Raw genomic sequence first — 26,961 nt, forward strand, 5'->3', positions numbered from 1 at the left:
GATGGATAAAATAGAATACAACATTTTGTAAAAATTGCCTTAACTTTATTAATTTTGTGTATATATATAGGAATATTTACAATATATAATAATCTATGTATAGTTTTACTCAAAATCCCCCCTTCAATGCATCCACTCATTTATTTATTTTATTGATTACTTGTTTATTATCATTATTACTACTATTCGTCGTCATTGTCATCGAGCGATATTTTACGTGTTTATTCGCTTATAGGATGACATTGTTTTCAATTGTAGTTACAATATTTATTATCATCTTTAAAAACTACTTGTATATAATAATAGTAAGAAGAATTCTCACGGTAAATTTGATTCAGACGGTATTTAGTTATTCTTCGCTTCTCTCGTACTCTCATATGTACATACAGCATACATGTCTGTCTGGCTACGATCGCGATCACAGACAATTGTCAAAAACAAAAAAAGGGTATGGAAGAGATGGTTCGCTTTCCGTTTTCACTTTTTATCGTAATAGACGTTTATATTATAATATCGTTGCTTTCTGTATTTTCTCTTTTTTCTAGTTTGCTTAAAATAAATAGGTTCTTTACCTTGTGTACTACGATTTTCATTTGCAAAACACTCTTTATCATTCTTCGCATGCTTTATCGAAACCTTATTTCAACTAAGATATTTTTCTTGCTTTTCATTCGCATACATTCTCACATAATAACTACACACATCCAAGTCTATTCATTCAAAATCAGCTCAGTAATTTTTTAGATATGCCCCGCTCACGATATGTCCAGCTTTTGTAAAGGTTCTTAATTTGCCTTTTCTCTAGCAATTTTTTGTTCGCTTGGTTGTTCAGGTACCTTTAAGCGTGTCAAAAAACTATGATGACGTTCTATCTGTTACAAAACGAAAGTACTCTATAAATAACTTTTTTGCTCCAAAGAAAAAATTCATGTTCTATTTACAAATTCGAAAGGATTAAATCTCTGAATCTGAACAAAATAAATTGACTTTTAACGATTTTCATTATACAAATTGCTAAATCCACGGAAAATTCAAATTTTTTCCCATAAATTATTGGGATCAAAATTTTCTCATACGCACATATAATTTCCATTTGTCTCAAAATCTATTTTAAACGACGAACTGTAATTATTACAAACAATGAATTTCATACGACGTTGCTATAAATAATTTTGAAGTTAGTTATATTCATAATGAAAACTACATGATTCACAAATTTTAGTAAAAAATTCTATTATTTTTACAATAAATGATTTGTTCTCTTGTCTCATTATTATAAATATCGATTAGATTATTAAAACTTTAGATGTGCAAACTTGTGTGTAAGAAATAAATCTGCTGAAAATGTATTATTTTTAAAATGTGTAAATATTTTAATCGTCTCAATATTATAGAAATTTTTCAGCTATTATCCAACTTTTAGCATTTTTCTTTTTATCAAGAAAGTTATTATGAATCTGATCTGTTGGTTTGGAAAAGAAGAGTTCGATTTAAAGCCATACTTACATATACTTAAATATTATTATATTCAACAAACGCACAGTCTTATTTGAGGAAGATAAACAGCTATGCAGTTCAACTCCAGCGATCGATTATAAAACAATGATAATTTAATCGCTATCATCTTAAATACGAATTTGGTACAATTTGTATAGAAAAAAAAGAATAACAGTACGACGAGGCGACGGATTCGATCAATACGGTGCTATTATCCAAAACGGACGTAAACATATCTAAACTCCATTCAACATCGTCACAATTACGTTATTTCTGTAATTGAACATCGATTACGTACTTTTAGACATGCATACAGCAATTTGCTGTTATAATTTTTTTGTGTGATTTTCATTTTTTTCAAAGATTCTAGTACAATACAAAGTTAATGCAAAGTTCTATTGCTATGATTTTAATTGAATTATACAGAACAAACTTCTGCGTGTATCAGTTCTTTGCATTGTAGAATTAATTATTGTTGCAGATAATCTGAATTAAACGAAACCAATTTTCGATTTTTGTAAATAAATATCAGAATGCTTTTCTAATGCCAACAGTGAACATTGAAATGACCATGAAGCGTGGTTGTACAGAATCTTATCTTTCCCATAACTCAACGCTCAGATAAACGATGTACATCAGACTTTTAAGATTCATCGACAATTCTGCCGCTATAATAGCGATAGATATAACATGCCGGTACATCAACCAAACAGATGATTCAGATTATACAATATTCGTTTGTCTTGTTTGTTAAATCTCATATTAAACTTTATTTTTAATATTCCCGTGTGTATACATATAAAATATAAGGCCGCCTCGTTTTATACACTGACTAGATCAGTTTCATATACATTTATAGATATATTAAATTATTTATATATAACTTTTCTTCAGCTTGGCAATATCCTCATTCGCTTTGAATTCCTTTAACGAGGATCGATTCGGTACTTCTTCATTAGCAACAAAAATACGTGGGTATACGAACTCCCTTTCTCTCTGAACAAAATATATTATATTTGCATCTTTCGTTTCCTAATCACACGCACCCCTCGAACACGTTGTTCTAAGATTCCAGAAATGTTCATGTGTGACTTTCACTATGGATACACATATCTGTGTTCATTTCATTTAAATATATTTGTTTACTTTTGTATGTTAGGCCTTGCTAGGGTCTTATAGTTGTATTTTAACGGTAGAAGACTTTCTATTTTTCTCTTTAACATCGCAGTAGATGATTTGACACTGAATTGACACAGACGGACGTTCTTAGGAAGATGTAGGAAGGCAAGGGATAAAAGAAACCTAGTGTACTTTACGGCTGTACGTTTTGTTATTGATTTTTGATGACAAAATAATACTTTAAACCGAACCGTAAATTAACTCGACTAATTAGGAGGGTTTAAAAAAATCGATTAGTTTACAATGATGGTTAGTACGAAAATGCATGCTTTTATTAGTAATCATTTCCTAGGCAAATCTAAACGATTATTTTAAATTATTACGATAAGATTTTTTCGTGAAGAAAAAACAACAAGATTCAAAATCCGTAACGACTTTTGCTGAACTAATCGACTTTATAATTTCCCAATACTCTAGCCCGTAAACATTTCGGTTATTCAACTAAAATATTACCGATAATTTTCACTCGGATAATCCTAAATTATCGTATATACCTTGTCTTAATATTTGCTATTTACACACTTTAAAATAAATTCAGTCTAGTTTTCTAATGCCTACGAGCCTTTTTGATAAATTCCATTGATCTAAGCAAAAATCAATAACAAAAGGGTAACATTTTATAGCTTACAAGTTTGTTATATAATGTAATATTTTCATTGTATTAACAAGGTGTGTAAAGTACAATTGAGTGTACCTCCAATGTCTACAGGACGGAGCTGCCTAACTAGGAACTGCTTGAAACACATAACAATAAGATGATCTTGTACAAACATCGACATTTCATATTTTCGAATAAAGACTTATTCTTATTCATGTCACAGCTTTATTTCTAAATAATGCTTAAAAGTTTTGGAAAATTAATATGATCATTACCTTGTTTGCGATTATAATAAAATTATTTAGTAGAATAATTAGCAAAGCGTTCATTCGAAATGGAAATGGATGTTTGCCTTCGAAAGAACCTCGTTGCGCGAGCAAATCGTTACTTTCTCGACTCTTTATCGAAGTTTCATTTCGATCCAAAACTTGGAGCACGTCACATTTCACATATGCGTAATAGATCATAAAAATAGATCACAGTCTTGTAAAATTATGAGCTCGAAGTTCGGATCGACGTCATAAGTATAGCAGGTAAAAGAACAGCGATCTAACGCGATGCAACATGAGTTTCGATCGACAAGCCTAATAGAAGATGTGTGAACAATTCAAATAAATAGATTCGGTATTCGTCTCCTCATTTTACCAAGACTTTAGGCGTGCATTATGAGAACGTCGAGAATCAGAGCGTTGAATAACGTTACCATCCGTTTTCCTATACTTCCAATGATACAAAAATTTGACGAATAAATGAAATACCGATACTCTTCTCGCGGAGAAACGAAATTTTAGTTTATATGTACAATTATTTTCGAAAAATAACAAACTCAAAAACGCTCTTCAGCCTCCTGCTCGACGTTCTCGTCTAATCATCGCCCCAGACTCCTGTAAACGCACTCCCTTCCTCGTCACTTTTTATCAAATAGTGGCAGCTTGCTGCGAACTGCGCCGTCGCACACGACCAGCCTCTGAGCTGCGCTAATGCTGCACAGGGGCATCGAGCCCTCGAGTCTCGCCCTGAGCAGGGCTATCCTGCTGGGTGCCGCGACGTCGTATCCCTGTTCACCGTGCTTCCCAGCACCAGCCTGCTTACGCTCAAAGTAATCTACGATCTTGGCTATGGTTTTGCTGGAGGGGCCCAATCTGTCGAGCCGGTCCTCCCAGCAGGCGGAATCACCACCACCTAAACTAGCTATGTCTTCGCTCGAATCCGTGTAGATCGAGCTGGTTCTGTGGTCGTCGAGAAGAAAGAGACTCGATGCGGCGGAACTGCTTAACGTTGAGGCATGGCGACGGTTGGGTGGTTCGGGGCTCAGATCCTCGCCTACGCAGCTCCAAAAGCCCGACTCGCAGCTGCCGCGCCGGCGAGGCTCCCAACCGTCACGGAAGAGCGGGTGCGCGAAAAGGCTCGCGGCTCCAACTTTGGTCGCCACCTGGAAATTTCGAAGGAGTTGAATCAGCAGCCTGCTCGACTAACGTCTTATCATGAAAAGAAAAAGGAACTATGTATCCGTACCTTCTTCTCCCACTTTTTTCGAGCTGTAGGGCTGCTGGGTTCCGAGCTTGGCTTTTTCCTCTCCAAAATCTTGGCAATACAGTCGTTCGTCGCAGCTTTGAACTTTGCAGTCGTCCCCGAGCTTTCACCTCCTGACCTGACATCCTCGAGCGAAGGCAGCTCCAAGCAACTGGAGAACAAGTCCCCGAGTATCTTCTTGACGCCTCCGAGCGCATGAAAGGGATTGGCGGTCATGGGCCTGTAATGTGGGTCCCTGCGACTGGCCAACTCGGCAACTCGTCTCGCCGAGTGACAACGAGCCTTGTCGCACGGAGGTGTGGAATTGGCTGCACAGGCTCTGGCATCGGCCGAATGGCTGCGCAGCCTCGCAGATTTACGGCCCAGAGAACGGGACTGACGGCTGATCTCGTGCATGCTTGACATGAGCTCTTGGTCGACCGATTGGCGCTTGTCCATGCTGGCCTTGGAATCGTCCGCGTGCGTCGCGATCAAGTTGTCCAGAGTCTGGACTATGTCCGGGAAGGTCGGTCGCGAACGTGGCTCGTACTGTGGGAAAACGAATGGTTGATTATTAATCTCTCATTGTATAAATAGAAGCTCGTACATCGACAAGACCTAACAGCGAGTCATTTTTACAAGATAACCAGCACAAGGATTCTTTATCGAGTCGTTAAGTAAACGAAACAGCGCAGAGAGTGAACAATCAGGAAGTTTTCCCAAGCATGCACCATTTGTTTGCAATGACTAATTAACTAGTGAGTATTTTCAATGACTGCAATTAAAAGCTACTGCGCTGACCAGTGCCACTTGATAACGAAAAGCAAATAGTAAATGTTCCTACTCACCGTGCAACACTGAAAAGCGAGCTGCAGAAATGCCGGTGGCGGATCAGCGGCGGCGCAGATCTCCGCCACCGCTAGGTAATCCAGCCCGAAGTTGTCGCTCCTCGGCAGCACGTCTGGATCGGCAGGAACCCTGCCGATCAGCTCGCAAACGACGATCCCGAACGAAAAGACGTCCGAGCGATGATCGTACCACTGACCCTTGAGACACTCGGGCGACATCCAGTAGGGACTGCCCACGGTGCTGAGCCTGTATCCGGTACTGGGGTCGGGTATCTTGGCGGCGAGTCCGAAGTCGCCGACAACGGCCGTGAGCTCGTTCGTCGCCTCGTCGCGCTTCACCAGGACGTTCTTCGAGGTGAGATCCCGGTGGAAGAAGCCCTTGCTGTGCAGATACGCCATACCGCAAGCCGTGTCCCGAGCCAATTTCATCCGGATCAGGTGGGGCAGGGGTGTGTGACGGGCCATTATCAGCTGTTCCAGACTGCCGCCGTTGATATACTCGGTGAGCGCGTGCAGCTGACCCTCGTGCACGCAGACGCCCATGAACCTGCCAGTGGAAAAACGAATTTTAGTATTCGTGCCTCGACTGTTTTTCCCGATTGTGTCTTGGGTAGTAAAAATACGCGCGTATGAGTGTGCAAAACTGGCGGCAGACCAAGTGTGTTAAAATAACGCGTTTATGCGCGATGAGTCCGCTCATATAGATGCAGCGCGCGAAACTCTATATCCCTCGGTAAGATTTTTTCCGCGTATACCTCGCTGCAATCACGTTTAGAGAAAATGGAGGGACATTAGTCATCAGCCCTGGCGTTGTTTACTCCCCATCAAGAGCGGTCATGTGTGCAATGGAAAAGGCAAAGTAGGCCTATTCGCGCCGTCGACGAGTCAAATCAGACTCTCGACTCACGTTCTAACGACTTTCCTCGTCCTTTTCGAGTGTCACACTATAGACTTACTCATCGAGTCACTCGACCCATATCGGATCTCCTTTTAATTACCATTTTAAATCAATCGACGGATCTAAATCACGATCGATCAACACCAGCGCGCGACGACCGTTACGTAGAGATAAACATCGTCGAAAAACGCACTATAGCCTGTGTACACATATGATATATTATAGAGGGACGACACAGAGAGCTGCATTGTGCGCTACGACGACATTCTATATCTCGAAGCCACAAAGGCGCGGAGATCGACTGGTGGTAATCCACTTCCGTATAAAGTCTGCGACCTTCGAGTGCCGTTATGGTCGAAACCGAAGGTCCTCGACCCACTTGTGGCCAAGGTATACGCTGCATAGCGCGGGCCTGTCGAGTGTCTTGTCTGCCTGCACTTGGCGGACAGGCTTTCGCATCGGGATTGATGACTGTTTTTTCTTTCGAAGGAGTTTTCAAAGAGAGAGTTATTATACGTTATGGATGACAAAAAAAGTGAGCGTTTGGAAATCAGATTGAGCATTGGGATGAGAACAAAAAGTCGTATCTAATTAACTGGGTTATTGTTTTTATCTCGTCGAGAGCGATAAAAAAACACAATTAGAAAGAAGAACTCGCGCACACGCACACACGAATCGACTTTCGAATGCTTATCACCGCGCGCGGCTGTTCTTTATTTTCTCCCAAAGCAGTAACGCTTCCCTGCGCGCTAATGACTCAACCGTTTTGCTCTCCCACACGCACATATAACGAGAGGAGAGAGGGAGAGAGACTCGATCGTCCCGACGATAAAAGAGCGAAGACGTCTCTCTGTTATGCAGAGAAAACACACACGAGGGAGATCAGCACGACGGTGACACGTCTGTCTCTCCGTGATGTTTTATAAATACGACCGGTGACTCGCGGAAAAAAGAAAGAAGTCGTTGCGTTACGATTCACGCCGCTGATTACGGATTCACGCGGAGGCGCCGCCGGTCGATCGACCGTACAGCATGTGTGTGTGCGTGTATGCGTATGCGTTCGTTATTCATGGGAAAAAAGGCGTGAAGGGAATTTAATGAGGCTGTAATCCTGTTACTCAATTGTTGCAGTCTCGTGTGTGTATATTGAGTCTCGGAGGAGGAGGAGGATTTGTTTGCTGCGTTTGTTCTGGGTGATAACAGTATTTTGAGAGATGGTGATTAAACAATTACGACTGCGACGATGCGTGAATTGACTGTCGATGGGAAAATTGTTTCGACATTGAGAAGCGTGGAAAATGGAGCTTTGAGAACGTCGGTAATCAGCGGTTCGAATTACCGAAAAAAAAAGTTAATGAAAAGATTGCAGCTCTTTGGCATTGAAAAGAGAGCGAAAAAAAAGTTGAAAAAAGTTAATTAAACTCGATTGCAAAACCGCGCATCAGCAGGCAGAAAGAAGATCCATAAACAAAGAGGAACTTTAATTCAATTATTGAAACTATATAATCAACTCAAAAAGATCCACTCATCCCGTAAATTTTGCGAACGCGGAAAATGTCCCTCGTCCTACCAAAATACACTCTCGCGCATATAAACAAGTCGTCGTGCACTCTCATGCCTGAAGGCATCACCGAGGGAGTCAATAATCAGCCGTGTAAAACAAAACCGCCCATTTTGGCTCGATGTCAATGCGACTTACCTATATATCGCGCCTCCGAGGCGAAAAAATCAAAGGTCATCGCGCGAACGAGCGACGAAGGGTAAACATGCGCTTTCCCTCTCTCTCCTTGTCTTTATTGCACCCTTATCGACTTCTCTCCGCGCTTGTCGGCAAACATTAAAAGCGCGCGCGTTAAGCCGCAATCGCGTGAAACAATTAATCCGCGGCGCTTTTTTCTTTGTGCGCGCGCTCGAGCCGCCGTTCTTTCTCTTTTTTTTCTACGCGCGCAACAGCGATCGCCTGTAATTCATCGCTTTTAATTACGCGAGTGTAGAGTGCACTTTTTTTTGTTTTGAAAAAAAAAAATCGAGAACGTCTAGTTTGGGCTCGCGCTGATGATTGCTCGATTTCCCCGCGGAGGATACGAAAGTCGCTGGAGTGGACCACTTTCGATTGTTTCGTTTTTGCGCGTATGGAAATGTATACAATTAGCGGCGGCGTCCGATCGTCGGATCTAGTTTCTTTTTCTCCCGATGCGGCGAGCGCGCTTTAATTTCGTTAAACGCGACTTTGACTAATTGGGCTTCGCGCGCATGCGCTTATAGAGAGAGAGAGCTCGCGTAAAGAAATTTAGAAAGCTCGCTTTTCGTAATTTTCGTCCATTACGTAATTTTTTTTTTTTCAACTCGAGTGCTCGGAAAATTAATTCGGTCTCGATATGCTGTCTGCTTGATTTATTATGCATGTGATTATTGCTTCAAAACAGGCGCGTTATTCAATTAATCGCGGGACATAAAAAATAATGTGATTGTGACGATCCATAACACTAAAATAAACAGTGTATCGAGTCTGTACGTGTCTGACAACTCGATTATTCAATGGATGAACAAAGAGAGACGCTTTTATTTATATATTTAAAGACTCGCGCGCAGGGAAAAAAACGAAACCTTGTACAGCGTATATCTCGCGCATAATACAATCTCGGCTTAATCGCCAGGCGACAGCTCGCAATTTATAGCGTGGAGCAAAAGAAATGTTGCGAAAGCAGCTCGTCGAATTGTAAAACAAAACACGAGAGAGCCTCGAGTCGTCGCGCGGAGTCTAATCAACGAGTAGAAGTAAGATCCGATTGCGAATTTTACGAGACGGCACGAACTCTAGCGCGCGCGAAAACGTTGATGGGTTTCGTTCAAGGACTGCGCATGGAGTCGTCTTTGTTGGCGACACTTGACTCCTTGTCTATCTGGCAGATGATCGTACAGGTGAGATATCTGCGCGGTGGCGCCAGGGGGAGCCGAGTTTCTGACGTTTTTATTTCTGCATCGATACAAAAGTTTATTGAGAATTCGTTATGTAAGCTTCGTTTTATTCCTACGATTATTCGAAATCGAATCGTAATAAAACTCCTGGCATCAACGTCCGTCGTTATTAATAATGTATAATATATTTCACGGATATGCGTAACAGTCAGCGCGCGAAAACAAGTCAAACTCTGTTTGTTGTTCAGGTGCGCGTTCTCTCTCTCTCTCTCTCTCTCTCTCTCTCTCTCTCTCCGTGCAGCTCGTATTTTTCTCTCCCGGCGGAAAACTGCGAGCGTATTTTTTGCGCGACAACTCATCGGTCTATTTTAACGGCACGGATTTTGAACGAATGCGACGGAATTAGAGAGCGATCTTCTATTCTCGGCCGGAATGTATGCACGGAGCGGAGTGTCGAAACGACTTTTCGAGTTTACGAGCTGGTGTTTTGAGTGAAAAAAACCTGTTGCCGAAACCCGAGTAAATCGGGGATTTATATCTAAAAGAAGCTGTACGATTTATTCCGTATGTAGCAGCGACGCTTTTGTAATAGAACGAAACTGTTATGTATACACGAGCGAAGTTTAAATTATGCCCAAAGGATCGAGAAAATTAAACTAATTAATCACTTCCACTCGCAGAGTAAAAATATTGTATCAACAAATCACTCACTTAGGCACGGATTCGAAGCTATGTACTACTGCCAACGGAAATGAAATTTATAATTATATTCCACCGCATTAACCAAACGAGCGTCAAAGCCGATTATAGCGTTCCTTACACAACCAGTTCACCGAGAAGATTCCTCGCCGATTTTAGCTCGATCAATTCGGGTCAATCGAATTAATCACCGAAAAAAAGGACAAGATATATAGCCGACACACTTCACCCGCATCATCCACTATTTAATTATGACGCGCGATGAATATCGCTCTAAAAATAGGCTGATAATACGCAAAAGCTCATTAAGCGTGCGAGAGAGGGCGAACTTGAAATTTAGCTCGCAACGCTGACCGCGCGCTCACTGATCCGTTCATCCCCGTCTGCTATCCGGATATGCACTTAACTTCCTGACGCGGCCTACAAGGGGTTAACTTTGCGCATCATACTTTGTAGGCGCAACGAGGCTAACGGCGCAAAGCAAAGTCATGCTCGTAATTTTTCAAAATATAGGTTACGTCCTCGCTGATGGACTCCTGCTCGTAAATAAATCTCTTCCTGGTCGCGATTTCTTTCGCGATGCTGTAGCGACGCGCTATTTTGCCGTGTGTGTGTACTGACCTGAGAATGTTCGGATGGTTGAGCTTGTTCATCAGTTGCACCTCCTTGAGCATGTTCGGACGATTCGACGGAAGCTGGTTCATTTTCAGGACCATCACGTGTCCCGTCACTTTGTGGGTGACCTGGAAAAAGAGAGAGAGAGAGAGAGAAAGAGTTTAGACGTGTGATGCATTTGACGGGGGTCTGATGTATGTGCGGAGTCATCAGGAACGCGTCCTTGCATGTGTCGTGGAAAATATGCAGGTGTGTGGGTACTGGCATAGATATACGGAGAGAGAGAGAGAGAGAGAGAGAGAGAGAGAGAGAGAGAGAGAAGCGCAGATTCATCGGCCTTTGATTATCTTTTGGCAATTTCCGGACGACCGTATTATAAGACGAAGGTCGTTGCTGCTGCAGTATAATAGGAGAACGAATATAGTTTCGAACTTGTTTTCTTGATAAAGCGTGTGTATTTTGCGATATTTCGCAAAGCGTAAATAAACACACGTAAAAATATCCCCGTTACTAATCAGACAGATTCTCGTTGGCAGCAGCTGGCGTTTTGTGGCTCGTCGTTGCGCAAACAATTTCGCGGATGTCATTTATTAAGCTTTATTATAACCCAAAATTACGTTCGCGCCTTCGTTCGAGTATAACGTGTTACACTATACAGAAGTATATAATCGTGCACTGTTAAACCGGTCGATCGATCACGTATTTATAGCCTCGTAGAGTCTCGTATACGGAAAAATAAAAGACCGAGAAACGCTTCCGCGCACATCATATGTATTCAAGGATACGTCGTCGGAGCTTGCCGATCGTCGGAGTTTTTTAATCACCTGCAGCAGTAGCTGCGGTGCAGCGACAGGTACACACGTGTAAAAACTCCTCATCAAGCGTTCGCGTAAACTCCTAATCGCGTATATCCAGACACACACACACACACACACATCCATCTCTAACGCATCACATACGTGAGAATGCAAAAGCCATATATTCTCACAGCCGCGAGAAAAGTGTAGAGAGAGAGAGAGGGAGAGGGAGAAACGAAGCAATGTGTAGCGCACTGTATACACACTCGCGCGCGGCATCTGGTTGACGCGCGGCTCCATAGAAATCTCTCTCCGCATGTGCTCGCGAATATAATTAAGAGGGAAATCGCGGAGCGTCGAGGAGGAGGACGACGACGACGTTACGTTGGAGCGATGAAAGTGCTGTTACCGAGCGTGCGAGGGAACCCTTTTTACGCGGGAGGGAGAGAGGGGAAGCGCAGCTGACTTTTACCATTGTGATCGAGTCTGCTCTCAGGGGGAGGGTGGGGGAGGCGGTTTATATTGGGATTTTTGAACCGCGCGAAAGTTCGCCATCAGGTATAGAGAGAAAGAGGATTATGCGAGGAATGCGGAGAGAAAATGCGAGTTTCATTGTCGGCGCGGGTTGTGTGTATTATCGGAAATTAGATGCTTATTTGTCTCGCGGGTGTACACGCAGAGTCTTACGCTATGCGAGCGGTTGTCAACCGTTTTTTCATCGGGCTATTGTCGTTTCTGTGGAAAATTGCGATACGTGGAAGAATTTAAGCGAGCGAATGCTTAATTTCTCCTCTCGTTAAATGAGGCTGTACTTTTGCTTTTATATACAGCGAATATAGATCGTTATCGTCGAGCGAGTAGTTTTTTTTTAAGTTCGTTTATTTCTGAATTACAATAAAATCGCGTATTTCACTTCATTTTTATGGCGTGGAGATAAATAAACGCGGTGAAAAAAAAAGAGAAATCCACTATTGTGTCATCATGGGAAACTATCTTAATTGAAATTTTGAGCTCTGCGTGAAAGTTGCAGGAAATGCGGGCATTTGTAAATTACTGGTCTTACACATTTTCGCATGAATAATGTAACGCGTATTATGCAGTGAGAAAAAACGATTCGACGGTTAATAGCCTATTATCAAGCGCGTTTGGTAATTAATAGCCAATTTCAAAGTATCTGGAATTTTCAGAGTCTTATCTAACTCTATTAGCAGCGATGTACGATCGCTAGTGAATTTTCGTGTTTTTCTCTCGCGCAGATAAGATAGCGAATGGATTTTTCATAGAAACTTCGTCTTTGGAAAAGAAAATACAAAAATAGAGTCGCATTATCAGCGACTATTGTGCTTTGTTTCGAAATTCATAATAACTTGTCTTAGAAGATAATGCGAGATTGGCTGAGACGCGTTGTTGTGTATGCAAACATTCGATTATAATCGGCCTGACTAACCGAAAATATCTTGAATCATCCGTTTCAACAGTTATAATCACTTTGATTGTGGCGAGGAAATTATTCGTGTGTAATATATGAATATATGTGAGAGGAAACAACGGATAGCAATTATAAATCCCTCGACAATGATCGCTCAAAAATCGTTTTTGTAATCTCCAATTAAGCATATGAAAATAGAAAAGAGCGTAACCATCCCATCCAAACTCTTTGATAATTCAGCTATGCACACCTCTCACCTGTACCAAAATACATCCATTGTCGACTATTAATACGATGCTCATCAGCTCTCGCAGATAAACAAAATCAGCCTCCAGAAATGAACGCAAACAAAAATCGAGCCGCACGTGTCGGCCCTCTTTAAAAAAGCCTCGAAAAAAGTCCACTTGCGCGACAAATCCGAAAAAACTAAATCACGCGATATATACATATCACTCGCACACACACGAGGGGCTGAACGTTCCTTTTGGCAGAAGCTTCTGGGCTGAGGCCAGAAGCGGCCGCGATGGCGAGGCTCGCCGCATAAACACGACGGATAGAGGAGATAGGTGCACTACCGCTGGCAAGCGAATTCCTTGAGCTCGTTTTCCGACGCGTGTACCTATACGATGCTACGGCGTTTTCCGCGTGCGGCTCATGTTGTGCAGCGAAGAACGCGCGCGAGAGAGTGTGCCGAGAGTTCTTAGAGATAAACAGGTGTTGATACGCACGATTGATCGATCGATCGATGCATTTTGCGGGGGAGAGCAGGATGCATACCAACACGATTTGCAGGATGCGCAGAGCGTACATACTTTTTGTTTTTATGGGTTACGCGATAACACGTATAATAGATGGCTCGTCGGCGCGTATTAAGTAGGCTAATGTTGATTTTAGTACGTTCGGCGTAGAAAGGTATCTTCATCATTCGAGAAAGAGAACAGTTATTGCAAAGGGTATTTAGGCGAATGCCGTATCGTTACGCTCGTAAAATCACGGCGAAAATGAATATTCAGGCTCCATGTTTGCGCGAATTCGCACGAGCTGTTCTGCACGGCGAAAACAAAAAACAAAAGAGAAATCCGCAAAGCAGCGCACGCATCCTTCGGCAAGATCCCCCTAAAAGGGGTCCGCGACCATCGGACCCCTATATATAGCCAGCGCCGCGCGCGAGAACAACTATCCTCTGCTCCTCCCGCGGAGAGCGAGAATCGAATTTTTCCGCACTCCCGCGGCAGCAGTCGACTAATTGGCTAACTACGTGTCGCTTTTAATTGCGACACACACAGGCTAACGATCGACCGAGCTGCCGCCGGCTGACGAGGGAAGAGCAAAAGAGACTACCGCCGATCTTTTTGCATTAGAGAACACCCCCTGAGGGGTGCCTGCGAGCTGCAGCGGCATCAGGCTTCCCAATCAGGATGCGATTCCGTTTTGTTTTGTTTTTCGACGCTGTTTTTCCGCGATTTTCATAGTAGAGAGAGAGAGAGAGAGAGAGAGAGAGAGAGAGACGCTGCGCTTTTATAGGCTCCTTTGTGTCCCCGATCGAACCGCTGTCGGCCTTACTTGGCGATTAGCGCGAGGTGAGCAGCCAGCGGTTGTACACTCTGCAGTTTGAGAGAAGAAAAAAAAATCGGACAACGCCGGCGCGCAACGATTTCTGAGTAATTGGATAGTGCCGAACAACGGTGTGAAAATTCACCTTATATTTTCGTCGACTTGGACTTACGCTAAAGAATCGAGTTGAAAAGTATTTCTCCTCCTAACTCGCGCGCGAGCGATTCATTATTTATCGGTTGGAAAATGTGCGCGCTCTTTTCTTCACACCTCGCTTGCGGAAACTTTCTACGCACTCTCCGCGAAGGCCCGACAAGAGATAAAAAGACGCCGCGCGAGTTTTCGCCAGAGACACAAACAGTCATCGTCCGTCCGCGGCTAATCTGAATCCGCTTTAGGATAAAAGCCCCCGTCGCGCTGCGGCCCCTTATAAACCATCAGCGAGATCATCTCCCAGAAGTTCCTATCACGGCAAACAAGCGAATCTCGCTCTCGCGCGTTTTCACGGTCGCGAAACACTCGCGTGCGGCCCGATACGCATCTCGTGCGTATACTCGTACGCGCAAACTCGGGCTCGGGAGAGAAAGCAAGCGCGCCGCCGCGCGAAAAAGGAAGTCCAAGATCGTCAAATCAAATGCAAAGAAAGAGAGAGACGCGGCGTACAAGTGGATCGGAGGATCGTAATTGCATACGTATACGGGGGAATGAAAAGTCTGCAGCCGAAGCGTATACATGTATGTGTGTGTGTGTGTGTGACATAATTGGAGGAGGACTTTTAAAAGCTGAGCTGGAACTGTGTGTTCTCTCTTTCGAAGGGTTTTACGCGTAATAAACGAGCTTGATTGGGGGACTAGAGGTGGGAGAAAGCGTCTCGCTAATTACACCGACCGCGCGAAGATTGAACGGCGTTATAGTGCTTTTATCGAGAGCTGACGTGGATTTGGGATATTGAAAGTTTTGACAATTTTTTTGCAAAAAGCCTTTACGACTCGGTCAATAATCCCGCTTTCCGCGATTAACTCGTTAACGAGCAATTCTAAGCGTCGTATGCAAATTTTCCGCAAAAATATAATAAGAACCGGTGCCTATATCGAAACCGAAAGCAAAGCGAAACACGATACGGAATCGCGGAGGGAAAAAAATGCGAAATCGCGCGAGGTATACATACAGGGAGAAAGGATATAATATACGCACAGCGCTGCACATTGCGCGGAAATAAAAAATCGAAAGAGCTGCAGCAGCGGCTCTCGTTTCATCGGCTATCTCTCGCGCGAGGGCATTACGTATTCAATTTTCTCTCTCTCTCTCTCTCTCTCTCTCTCTCTCTCTCTCTTTCTCTCTCTCTCTCTCTCTCTCTCTCTCTCTCTCTTTCTCTCTCTCTCTCTCTCTCTCTCTCTCTCTCTCTCTCCAGCTAAAAAGCAGGAAATAAACAATAACAGCGAGCGAGCAAGCAAGTGCATTCATAAGAACGCCGCGCGCTCTACTGCAACCTTCAATTAATGCTAACGTACGAGAGAGCGCGTTATGACGCGCGATATCGAATATGCATGACATTTGTAAAAAAAAGTAAATATCGCACTAAACGACCGTATCGCCGCGGTTACTGACGAAAGCAAAATCTCAAGGCTAACGGTCACATTCTCAAGGAAGTATAATAACCGCTGCTTTTTCGTCAGAGTGCGAGAGGATATTAACCTTTTGTATGTCCGGCCCCCATTATCCATTCGAATCCGCGGACACTTTATTACTCGCGCGCGCGATGGAGTTATAGATTGTGAAAGCCGTACATGCGCGGACGGTTTCACCGTGAGGCGAGCGTTTAAAGTCTGCGCGGATAGAAAATGAAGACACGTGCTTTTTTCCCACTCTCGGCGCCTGTATAATGTCTCAAGTTTCTAAAGCAACGCGCTATGGACACCAGGTGCACTCGTAGGCTGATTTTCATAAGAGTTTTAGCGCAGAGCGCGCACATGTCACACACGGGAGTTTCGAAAATCAAGTTTTCTCTCGGCGCATGGCTTTTTTCGAAACTCGAGAGACGTAAAAATAAATCAGTCCTTACGTCCCCGCTGAGAAGAGGAGAAACATGAAACTGCTAGTGCGCGTTATTACCGAGCGATTATTCATCATAAAGCGAATTTTCTCCGGCCTATTTTGAATACGCGCATATGTGCGTCGTGGAGTAGCATCGGACACATTTTATCGCGATTTGAATGAACAACATCCATGCCTCCGCGACAGTAAAAATCCACTAAATCCTCCGTGTACGCGCAAACGATTAATCTTTTCCCGGCTGCAGGTTTGACAAATTGAAATCCGCCGATATGCTGCCGCGCACATTCAACGTTTAATCGAATCCTTATAAGCGTTTCCATTTCGATGTGTACGTATGTGCGTATACGCGAACATCTGTGCTAATGATTGCGGTATAGCGCCCGATTTTCCTCTGCAGCTCATGGGAAAAATCGCGCGCTCGCAAGAGTGAAAGAAAATCTGCAATTGAAGGCCTGAGCAGTGGCACATACTGCTCACAAGATATATGGTACATTTGTATACGCAGAGTCATTCGAGCTGCCATCGAGTGTTGTGAATCGAGTGCAATTTGTCTGGTTTTTTTTCGAAAGTTCGCTTAAAAAGATGTTTATATATGAACTTTCGAAAGATGAAGCGGCGCCAAATGCAGATTTATGGCTGTTGGCAGTTCCAATTAACGCGAAAAGTGAAAATAAAAGACGATTGATTCCCTAATACCCTATAGAGTAATTAACTTAACTGCGGATGATGGTTATTACACTTGGAGAATTGAAGTGGGCATTTAAGGTAATGAAATTAATGGCTCGTGCAAAACTACGACCGAAACGCTCGCTGTTTTTTTTTTATGGTAGAGCGTTGTAAAAAAAGATGCTTCAAAGTCTATGGCTGACTGACGTCCTTGGAGCTATCGTAATTTAAGTGCAGACCCATCGAGCAAAAGTGTGTCGCGTGATTTTCTTCTTTATGAAATTCGACGACTTTTTAACGAACTGATTAGCGGCAATTAGTCATACATTCTTATATACACCGTATAATCAAGAGAGCAAACTTACAAAGAAAAAAACAATAAATCGTTTCGCTATCGCCGATGACTCACGCGCCAGCAGAAAATAATGAGCCGAATAGCTTTGGTTTCTGAAACTATGCGAGCTTACATAAGCTTAAAGTAAACAAAACTCGAAATTGAACCAGCGTCCGTCTCTACACGAGCAGGTAAGTCGCGCGAACCGACACACACGTAACAACTTTGGTATTTTCGCATCTACCTGCGCGACTACTCGCATTTTTCAGATAAGGAACATTCCATTCCTCGCCTCTCCCGCAAACGAAAGAAAAAAAAACAAAACAACCGTGACATTCCATTTTCTCAAAGTCCTCGAAAACTTTGAGAAAACGAACCTTCGGCTTTATCTGGAGACGATAACAAACCGATGCCCTGAAAGAGAGAGAGAGAGAGAGAGAGAGAGAGAGAGAGAGAGAGAGAGAAATGCTCACCCTCGTGGTTAACCGGAGAGCTCTATTGTTTCCAAGGGACCTGCTGCTCCCCGCGGAAGTGCCGCACACGAGGATTTTTCCGCTACGGCTTTCTTGCTTGACCGGAGACTCAAGCTGAGAAGAGAGAAGGAACAGCACGACTAGGGAGAGATGATGAAGCGGTTCGGGTACCTCTCTCGGGGGAACGAACGAATATAGCGGAGAGCGGGGCTTGGCTACTGAATCGGAGCAGGTGGAAGAATTGTTTGCTTTTATTTGCTCACTCTTGATTGGGAAGATTTATTCGCGAGAGAGCATGAGAGGATTGTTAATTGAGATCTTGGAAGGATTCTTCTGAATTTACCGCGAAATTACATAGAGCCGGGCGAACTACGATGGAAAATAATTGGTTGTTCGGACAATTTGTTCGTTGCACGAGCATGAATTTGTTTTCTCCGCCGGATAGCCCGCGTATCAGCTCTAGTGATAAATAACGCATTGTTATATTAATATAACTCGACTCCGTGGGATCGTGACACGTGAGTCAGCGCTGACTCACTCACACACCCCGGCGTCTCTGCTGCATGTATGTCCGCGAATTTTTCAGAAGCCTATCGCTGCCTCGATTACGATCGAGCTCATCGCGATCTATTCTCGTTCTCGCTCAATGCGAATTCGTCCCAGAACAGTGCGCGACTCTCTCGAATCGATAGCGCCAGCCGTCAATTATACAAGTGTCAAGATAATGAATTCCCAGACTGACCGGTGCGCAACAACGGCAGCAGAGCAGCGTTCGATCAATCGGGATCGACGTGCGTCGATAAGCATATCGATTAAACAGCGCGTCAGGGCTTTTAATTTGAGATTAGAGGGAAAAGACGGGGTATAAAGACACACGTACATATGAGAGAGACAAGAAAGAGCGGGAAGCTATGGAGGGAGAGAGATAACCTTGGCATACCGGTGAGTGAATCGCCGGTGCAGGGTTAACGGTCCCGAGGATAGAAGCGCTGCTGCTGCTGCTGCTGCTGTGTGTGCAGCGAGCGTCAGAGGCGATAAGCGGATATGCCACCGAGGGTTTTAGCGTTGGCATTTTTAGTCGGGGTCGAGAGAGTGAGAAAGAGAGAGAGAGAGAGAGAGAGAGAGAGAAAGAGGCGATGACCACCCAAAGCCGACTTTGACTAAGAACTAATTTCCTATCTCTCGCTGTTCTTATGGGCGACAGATCGATTTTTATCTAAATAATCGTGAGCCGATTCTTTTTAGCGGGACGAACCGATCTCGCAATTCCCACAGGGAGATCGGCTCATTAAAACGCAGCGAGACGATAAAACAATGAACCAATTTCCCCGGCAATGAAATCCGACGTAAACGCAATCCCGAGGCTGCACTACACCTCACCGTTAGCCGTAAACGCAACCACCATTACTCGCATTAAAATTCAGCTTTGCGCGTCTATATACGCGCGATCTCACTCACGGGGAGAACGCGGAACAGCGTATAATACACGCGCGCTTCTCGCACGCGTCGCGGATAAACGCGTAAAACGGCGCCTCCGAGCGTTTACATACCGGAAGTCCCCCCCCCCTCTCTCTCTCTCTTTCTTTCTCCGAGGAGATCGTCTAATTGTTCGCCGCATGATTTATCGGCCATAGGTGTTGTTCTCGCTTGCGACGACGCCGCTGTTGGTCTATGGTTAGGTGGTCTCTTGCGCAAACAGCCAACAGCTAGTGCGCGTGTGTGCAGCGTTTTGAAACGCGCTGCGTGTGTTTTTGCACGCGAGATCGTGTATGGTGTACGTTGGATAGAGAGATCGAGACGGGAGATAAATTTCGGTACAGATTGTTGAACTGAATTGCGGGTTTGTGTGGTGTATGCCGCGCGGATGGGAACAATTTACAAAGGGGGAGGGAGCTCTCCAGCTCGTAATGAAAGAGCGTGCTAAAACCGTACGGCGATGGTTAATTCTCTTTAATTGTTTTGAAAGTTGCTATTTTTATAATATGTCGTTCGAACGCGAAATATTGCTTCAGGAAAGCGAGTCACACAAATCGCGTCAAAAGCGCGAATGGCAAGTGTTGCTCCGGCAAAATCTCAATCAGGATATCAAGGAAAACGATCTGCGAGGCAGCGAAGGAGCGCGCGCTGCTCGCCGAGTGAAAAGTGAAAATAGGAAATGGAGAAAACACATTTGACTGCGCAGGTGCACCAATGTATGCAGACATAGCTCTCTCGGCAAGAGAGAGATAGATAGATAGAGAGAGAGAGAGAGAGAGAGAGAGAGAGAGAGAGAGAGAACAGTGCAGCGCCGCTTGTGTGTATGCACTCATTTTCTTAGATTCGAGGCCGATTTTAACGGAACAGCAGACACGATGAGCGCTGATAATAATTGTAGTTGTGCCTCGCGGGTGTAAAACTCGAGCGCGCGAGAGAGCGAATGATTGTTAGCTGCGCCGCGAGGAGAGAAGTTTTTCTCTTCCGAGACATCGCGTACATGCAAATGAGTCGAAAAGTTTTACTTTTGTTCCTTTCGCTGTTTTGCGCGAGTGAGATTTTGACTCGATTATTGTTTCCCTTTAATTTACTCGGTAGTAGTTCCGTCATCGATTTTTTCTTGTCTAGACAAACACCTATATAATCAAAGAAGTCGCAGCTAATTCAGTAAACGTCGTCGGGAAGGAGAGACCACCATTACACCCAATAAATGCCTCTAAACTTTTTGCTACGGAATTACCACAACTAAATTACGACGAAACGGCGCCAACCCAATTAGCCCACGACAGCGATCAACCCAAAAGGAAATAAAAAATCCCATACATCCGCATCTAATGCGATTCCCGTCTTCCGCCGCTGCCGCAGCTGCTTACTTTTTCATGCACTGCGGCGCTGCTAGATCGAGAGTAATAATGAAAAACTATAAAAGAAGCCGTAACACGATATCTTCTGCCATACGAGATATCACGCGCTAAATATTTTTTCGCCAACGAAGAGTATATATAAACCAGTGGCGGTAGCGGCAGCAGGAGTAGCCGGAGCACAAGAGAGCTATCCCGTTAGCTGACACACGATGCAACTCGCGCCTCAAAGATCCCTCGACTATGCAACAATCAATCTCGTCTCCGTTTTCCATATCCGTTAGACTATGTGTGCAGCGAGTTGCAGCGCACAGGTATATACATCGTCCTTATAGAAAAATCGACGCTAATATCGCGTTTCCGCTGTGCGATAAAATATAACAGCGCAACGCGCCCGAAAATCGAGTCATTAGCAGAAGACAATGGCTGAGAGAGCCCTTGAACTCGCCGAGTGACCGGTGACGCGAGCGCGAAAAAAGGCGACGCCGGAAGCGGATCGGCGACACAAGGACGCGAGGATGTCGATGATTATTATCAAACTACGACTTTGGCCAAGAACGATTATTTCGTCGTCATGTGCGTCTTATTGTATTAAACGCCGTACGGGTATGTACTTTGCGGGAGTGTTTTTCGAGCGAATTGTCGTAAAGCGAATGATTGAGGAACTATTGGGAAAATTAAATTTTTTTTCCTCGTATGAATCCATACCGGCATTTATTTTTATAACAGCGGTGTGCAGCCTCATTAAAAAGCTAGCCACATAGAAGCATATAGTTATATGGACGCGCAGGCCGGCCGCGTGATTATGATACTCAGTCTCGCGGAGCCAGTTAATCGTGGAGTGGTGATTTAAGCGCGAAACATTTATCTTTTTTAATTATCGCGCGCGCATAAGTTTGATAAGATGCGCGCGGATAAATGATGAACTTTGCGCAGGCAGTAATCGTGAATTCTTTTTTAACACGAGCCTCGGCGCAAAAAAGGCGTTAATTAACTCTCCAAACAAACGTAAAGAAAGATGTCACGCAACAGCGACGACGTGTCTTGACTGAGCCCCGCCAGCACTTGAAAAGCGCGTGAAAATGAAAAACGCGCGCGTGTGTGTTACATACGAAAAGCGTCAATGTATAACCAAACATAGCATAAAACTGGCCATTCTCTCCCGGCGAATCTCGACGATAAATTTTCCAAACTCCCAATTTCTCGGCGGCGCAGTCGACTTTCATAAGAACACCTCTCGCGCAACAACGCAAGCTCCTATACCCACGTAATCTCGCTGCTCCCATCAGCCGCATTCCCGCACTCGAATCACACATACACACATAGTCGGACACCCGCAACGATCTCCGCGAGTGAAAGTTCCATAAATCCAGAAAAACTACATCGAACTATCTCGTGCAGCGTCTTATCAGCTGTGCTCTGCGTACATAGAATAGAGAGAAAAGAGATGCCCACACGTGCACACGGATGGACAGGAGGAGGCTCATTAGAGAGTGTCCGCGCACTCCATGGCTAGCGCTGCGTGACCGGCTTTCTACGCCGAGGTTTTTACGAGGAAATGCGCTGGCAAGGTCGTTCGGAGCATCATCATCATCGTTGCTGTACTGAGGAACCGAGTTTCGACGATGATGCCGATCGCGTAAACCGCGATCGATCGATCGATTGGGCGATGTTGGGATCGTTATACGGGAAATTTGGGATGTTGTGTACAACCTCGATTTGGACGTTATGCCTTAATGGCTATGGGTATCATATAACTGTATTTATTTAATCACGGGTTACGTCTTGTTTTAGTTTTAATTAGACAATTTCGGCTTCAGAAGCGGTGACCTGAAAACTCCCCGCGTGTATAGCATGCTTCCGAATGAATTGAGTGTAAAGAAAAGGGCTGTATACATACTCTCGCTTTATACTGTTCAGGGACTTTATACGAGCCTTTATTGAAAAGGATTTTAATCAATTTTTAATCCCTCAGATAGCTTCAAAATTCTGACCTAGATATTACTCATAATAGAAGCGATTGCGACTACTATGGAACGAATAAAGCTGCGTTGTAAAAAAAGTCAACGCGTGATATTGCTACACGGCAAGTTTTTCATTTTCCTGCACCGTAAGGATGTCTCCAACTACCTGGGCGTAATCAAATTACTTAACCATCCGAGGAGAGAGTCAAATATTATAAATTGGAGAATATATTTTCATCGCTTTGCAAAACATTGTTTGATGTTTCTAATGAAGCAACAAAACGAGGGATATAATGTGTTTGTCCATCGCTAACCATCCTACTTCGTATTTACAACCTGCACTATTATTAGTTTGCACATAATTATTACGCAATTATATATTGTTTTTATGCAACGCGCGGATTTAAATCACATTACATAACCTTCGCGGAACACATCGCTGTACAGCCAGAATGTATATAGATCCTATGGCAAATCGGTTGGGTCGGCGTGTTTAAAAAATAAACTCGCTTGTCGCTGAAAAATATAGCGGCACGCGTGAAATTTCGTTGGCATCATATAGCGCGGTGCAGCTGCTGCCAAAGAGATTTTCCGCGCGTCGACTTTTCTTACACCTGAGGAAAAGTGACGCATCGCTCAAGGAATGCGCTGAGTCTTTTTTTACATTTCAAACATCGCTCGCTTGCTCGCGCGTATATTTTCTTACTTAGAGAGAAAGAGAGAGACACCTTTGACGCCTGAGCACGATTATTAAACTAATTGAATGGAATTTCATATTCATGGGAAAACGAGAGAAATTCGTTAGAGAGAAACTCATCTGCCTCTTTTAGGAGAACGCCAGGTATTTCACACATACAATGCCGACGCCGCGACAAGAAAGTTTTCAAGCGTGCGTTTATAATAAATAAAACAAAGCGCCGCGTAGCTTTTGTACGTAATTAAAGTTGTCACCGGAGAGGGATTCCAGCATATATTCGTCGCTGTCTTTCTCTTTTGATAATCAAAGCACTGGAGAGGAAAGGCGAAAGAAAGCCTGAACTTTTGATCCGGCTTGGAAAAAAAATTCGAAGAGACTTATCGAGAGAGCCTTGTATAGGTCGAGTGAAGAAAAAAATCGGTTCGCACGAGAATAGAGATGCAATCCGGAGATTACAGGAAACGCCGATTTATGTAGAAAGAGTCATCCTTTCACTCCCCGGCGCTTGAAAAATACAATCTCGACGATGAGCTAGAGGCTTTTCTATACATACGCGTTTCGTTATACTTGTTTCTCCCGCTCGATTGCAGCTCCGACTTTTACAAGCTGTAATTTTATTGTTTAAGCGCTCGCCGCTTTTTCCCCGCGACTATTTTCCAATCGAAAGCCTCACGAGGTTACACAATGAAAAACTGCGCTCTCGCAGTAATATGGTAATTCGACGGTAGCTCGATGATGTCGCGCTCAACTGGCCACGTAAATCGTTAACTTAATTTTGAACAATAGTAGTCTCTATAGTGCAGTTTTAATTTTGTTTTTCTATGTAACGTTGAACTAATTGTGAGATGTATACCGGTTAACCGACTGGAATTTTGATGAACCAATTTCACTTTCGATGTTCATCGCGAAATAATTAAAATAAATACTGCACCGCACGAGCTCTCGATGTTTCATCTTTTTATGTGACTCACTTGTTCAGAAAGCAGAAAAATTGAAACCCATCGGTTCTTTCGCGTGAGAGCTCGATATGTATACGCATCTCGCTCGTCAGATTCTATTACTCACTCGTTAAAAGCCCGCGAAACAGAGTTTTTCAAGACTCCGCACAGTCGATGGAGCTATACAATGAATAGTAACGGCTTCCGCCGTCTAAGCTTCTCTGTAAATCAATAAATCGATGGAGCGCTGCCTATACAACCGCTTAAAAATCGCCTCTGCATACAGTACTTAACATTCAATTAACCTTTGTTTTGTTGACGATGGAAATAAATCATTACACAGAGGAATGCCTTGGCCGTTTGTTCCAGTCGAGAGTAGGGGAGAAACTTTGCAGGAAGATTAAAAATGATTTATTTTATTGCGGATTTATGTAACGCGGAAAGTGTTTGTGTTTTTTTTCCTTCGCTGTTATTTATCTCGGGTGGATTGGCCGACCTCGAGAATTGGCAAATCCTCAACATTGAAACGGATGTAATACATTGTATATATTTTCAGATATGCTGTTGTAAGTGTAAAACTAATCATCTAAATTTGAATGATCGTTAGAAATAATAATTATTTTTTTACAGTGGTTTATAGCCTGTTTTTTTTAAACTGCACGAGTACTCTTCGGAGGAATTAAGCGAAAAGTCGTCCACCGCATAACACACAATTAATTTTATCACTCGTAATTTTGTAACAAACGCAACTGCCAAAAAAGTACCCAAGTCATAAACAACGATTAATCCGGAAAATCTTCGCTATTATACTCTCGGATAAAACTCGCTCAATTAAACCAAATTACATAAAGCCGAAAGCGTGTGTCAACACCGTCCAGGCATGAATCTCCAGAGGTAAGAACGAAAAAGCGCCATTTGTCAGCTCTACGTCTTTATCCAAACTTAGAAAACCTCTTGGCCAAGCGCGTTAAAAATGAAGCGAGAAATCAAGTTTCTACACTCGCGCTGTATATACACCTCTTGAGAAAAGCGGCGCACACGTGCAATTTGAGTAGCACATCCACCTATATACCTACACACGTACACAATGAGATCCGGCGAGTAAAAGTCTCTCATCTCGGCTAAATGACTCATCATGAGCATCTCTCTCTCTCTCTCTCTCTCTCTCTCTCTCTCTCTCTCTCTCGCTCTCTCTCTCTCGCTCTCTCTCTCTCTCTCTCTCTCTCTCTCTCTCTCTCTCTCTCTCTCTCTCTCTCTCTCTCTCTCTCTGTATAGCGCCTAGTCGAGGAAAATGATGATATTGCGCAACGGCGCTGTTATTGCGTCAGAGAGACAGACTTTCTGCCAAAACCGCTCAACGCTGCTGCAGAGCAGCTCTAGAGAAAATCATAATCCTCGGCAACGTTCGCATGAGATCTTCCGAGAGAGCCAGTAGGGTTATTGAATAACTCTCGTCATTTACATTTTCACTCGCAGGAATGCGAGTTTACATGTTTCCTTTTGGCTCTTGTTGTTGTGTGCGTCGAGGAGGACCTTTTCATTTCGCTTTATGGGTATCGAGAGAGAGAGAGAGAGGCTGGATTTCACTCGGCAGCACACGTATACGTGCCGCTTGGGACGTATTGAAAATTTTAGTATAATTGAGGGTTAGGAGAGAAGGCTGCGTGTCTGATGTGCATGTATGTTTTTATGCTGGGGTTACGCGGCGAATCCGCGCGACGGGATAATTGATATCCGAAGAGAGGAATTGATTAATTCTCAATTAGAAAATTGATTTATCGCTTTTCTCTTAAAATAACTTTACCATTCCCGCTTAGCAACAGAGTCTATACGATTGCAGTCAAGAAAGCGTTTATTTCGCAAGGAAAATTTTCATTTCTCCTTGGAAAAATTCAAAACGCAAATTCTGATCACTTTACACGCATATAAGCGGCATTACAGACACGAAGCATTTCACAAATATTTGTTCAGACTGATCGCCAGGGAAAATCTCGAACGTTATTCCTTCGGATTCCGAGTACCCCGAGCAGCACCGCAGTTAGCAGAGCCAAAAGAATGAGAGCGTCTCGGCGATCATATTACGTCCTCAATGAATTCTCATCTTTCTCCGCGGGAATCTTCACACTCGCGACCTTTGTTTTTCTTTTCCCCGATCACGGACGAGTGAAAACACGAGAGGTATATCCCGGCTCGCTCCTCTCTCTCTCTCTCTCTCTCTCTCTCTCTCTCTCTCTCTCTCTCTCTCTCTCTCTCTCTCTCTCTCTCTCCTTCTCACTCTCCCCTCGGAGAGTATCGAAAATAGAACGCGTGGGTTACGACGAAGAGAGAAAGAGAGAGAGATAGAGAGAGAAGCTCCCGGCGCACCATTTCTCCGCTAATACTCTTTCTCTTTATACCTCGCCGCCGCGGCGTTCTCCTCGTTGCATTAATTTATTTATCGGGTAAATATAGTGCG

General features: G+C 43.8%; 1 protein-coding gene across 1 annotated transcript in view; it reads right to left on the reverse strand.

Annotated features, from left to right (window-relative positions):
* Nucleotides 1–23: 23 nt before the first annotated feature.
* LOC100114427 (probable serine/threonine-protein kinase DDB_G0281745) overlaps nucleotides 24–26,961 on the reverse strand; it is a 35,637-nt gene continuing 8,699 nt past the window's right edge. The window contains exons 2-5 of the mRNA XM_008208683.4: nucleotides 10,772–10,893; nucleotides 5,635–6,181; nucleotides 4,790–5,335; nucleotides 24–4,706 (exon numbers count right to left, since the gene is read on the reverse strand). Of these exons, the coding sequence (XP_008206905.1) occupies nucleotides 4,182–4,706; nucleotides 4,790–5,335; nucleotides 5,635–6,181; nucleotides 10,772–10,893 (1,740 nt within the window). The 3' untranslated portion in view covers nucleotides 24–4,181. The remainder of the gene's footprint in view (nucleotides 4,707–4,789; nucleotides 5,336–5,634; nucleotides 6,182–10,771; nucleotides 10,894–26,961) is intronic.

The sequence above is a fragment of the Nasonia vitripennis genome, chromosome 1 (genome assembly GCF_009193385.2).
Source record: "Nasonia vitripennis strain AsymCx chromosome 1, Nvit_psr_1.1, whole genome shotgun sequence".
NCBI classification, from domain to species: Eukaryota; Metazoa; Arthropoda; class Insecta; order Hymenoptera; family Pteromalidae; genus Nasonia; species Nasonia vitripennis.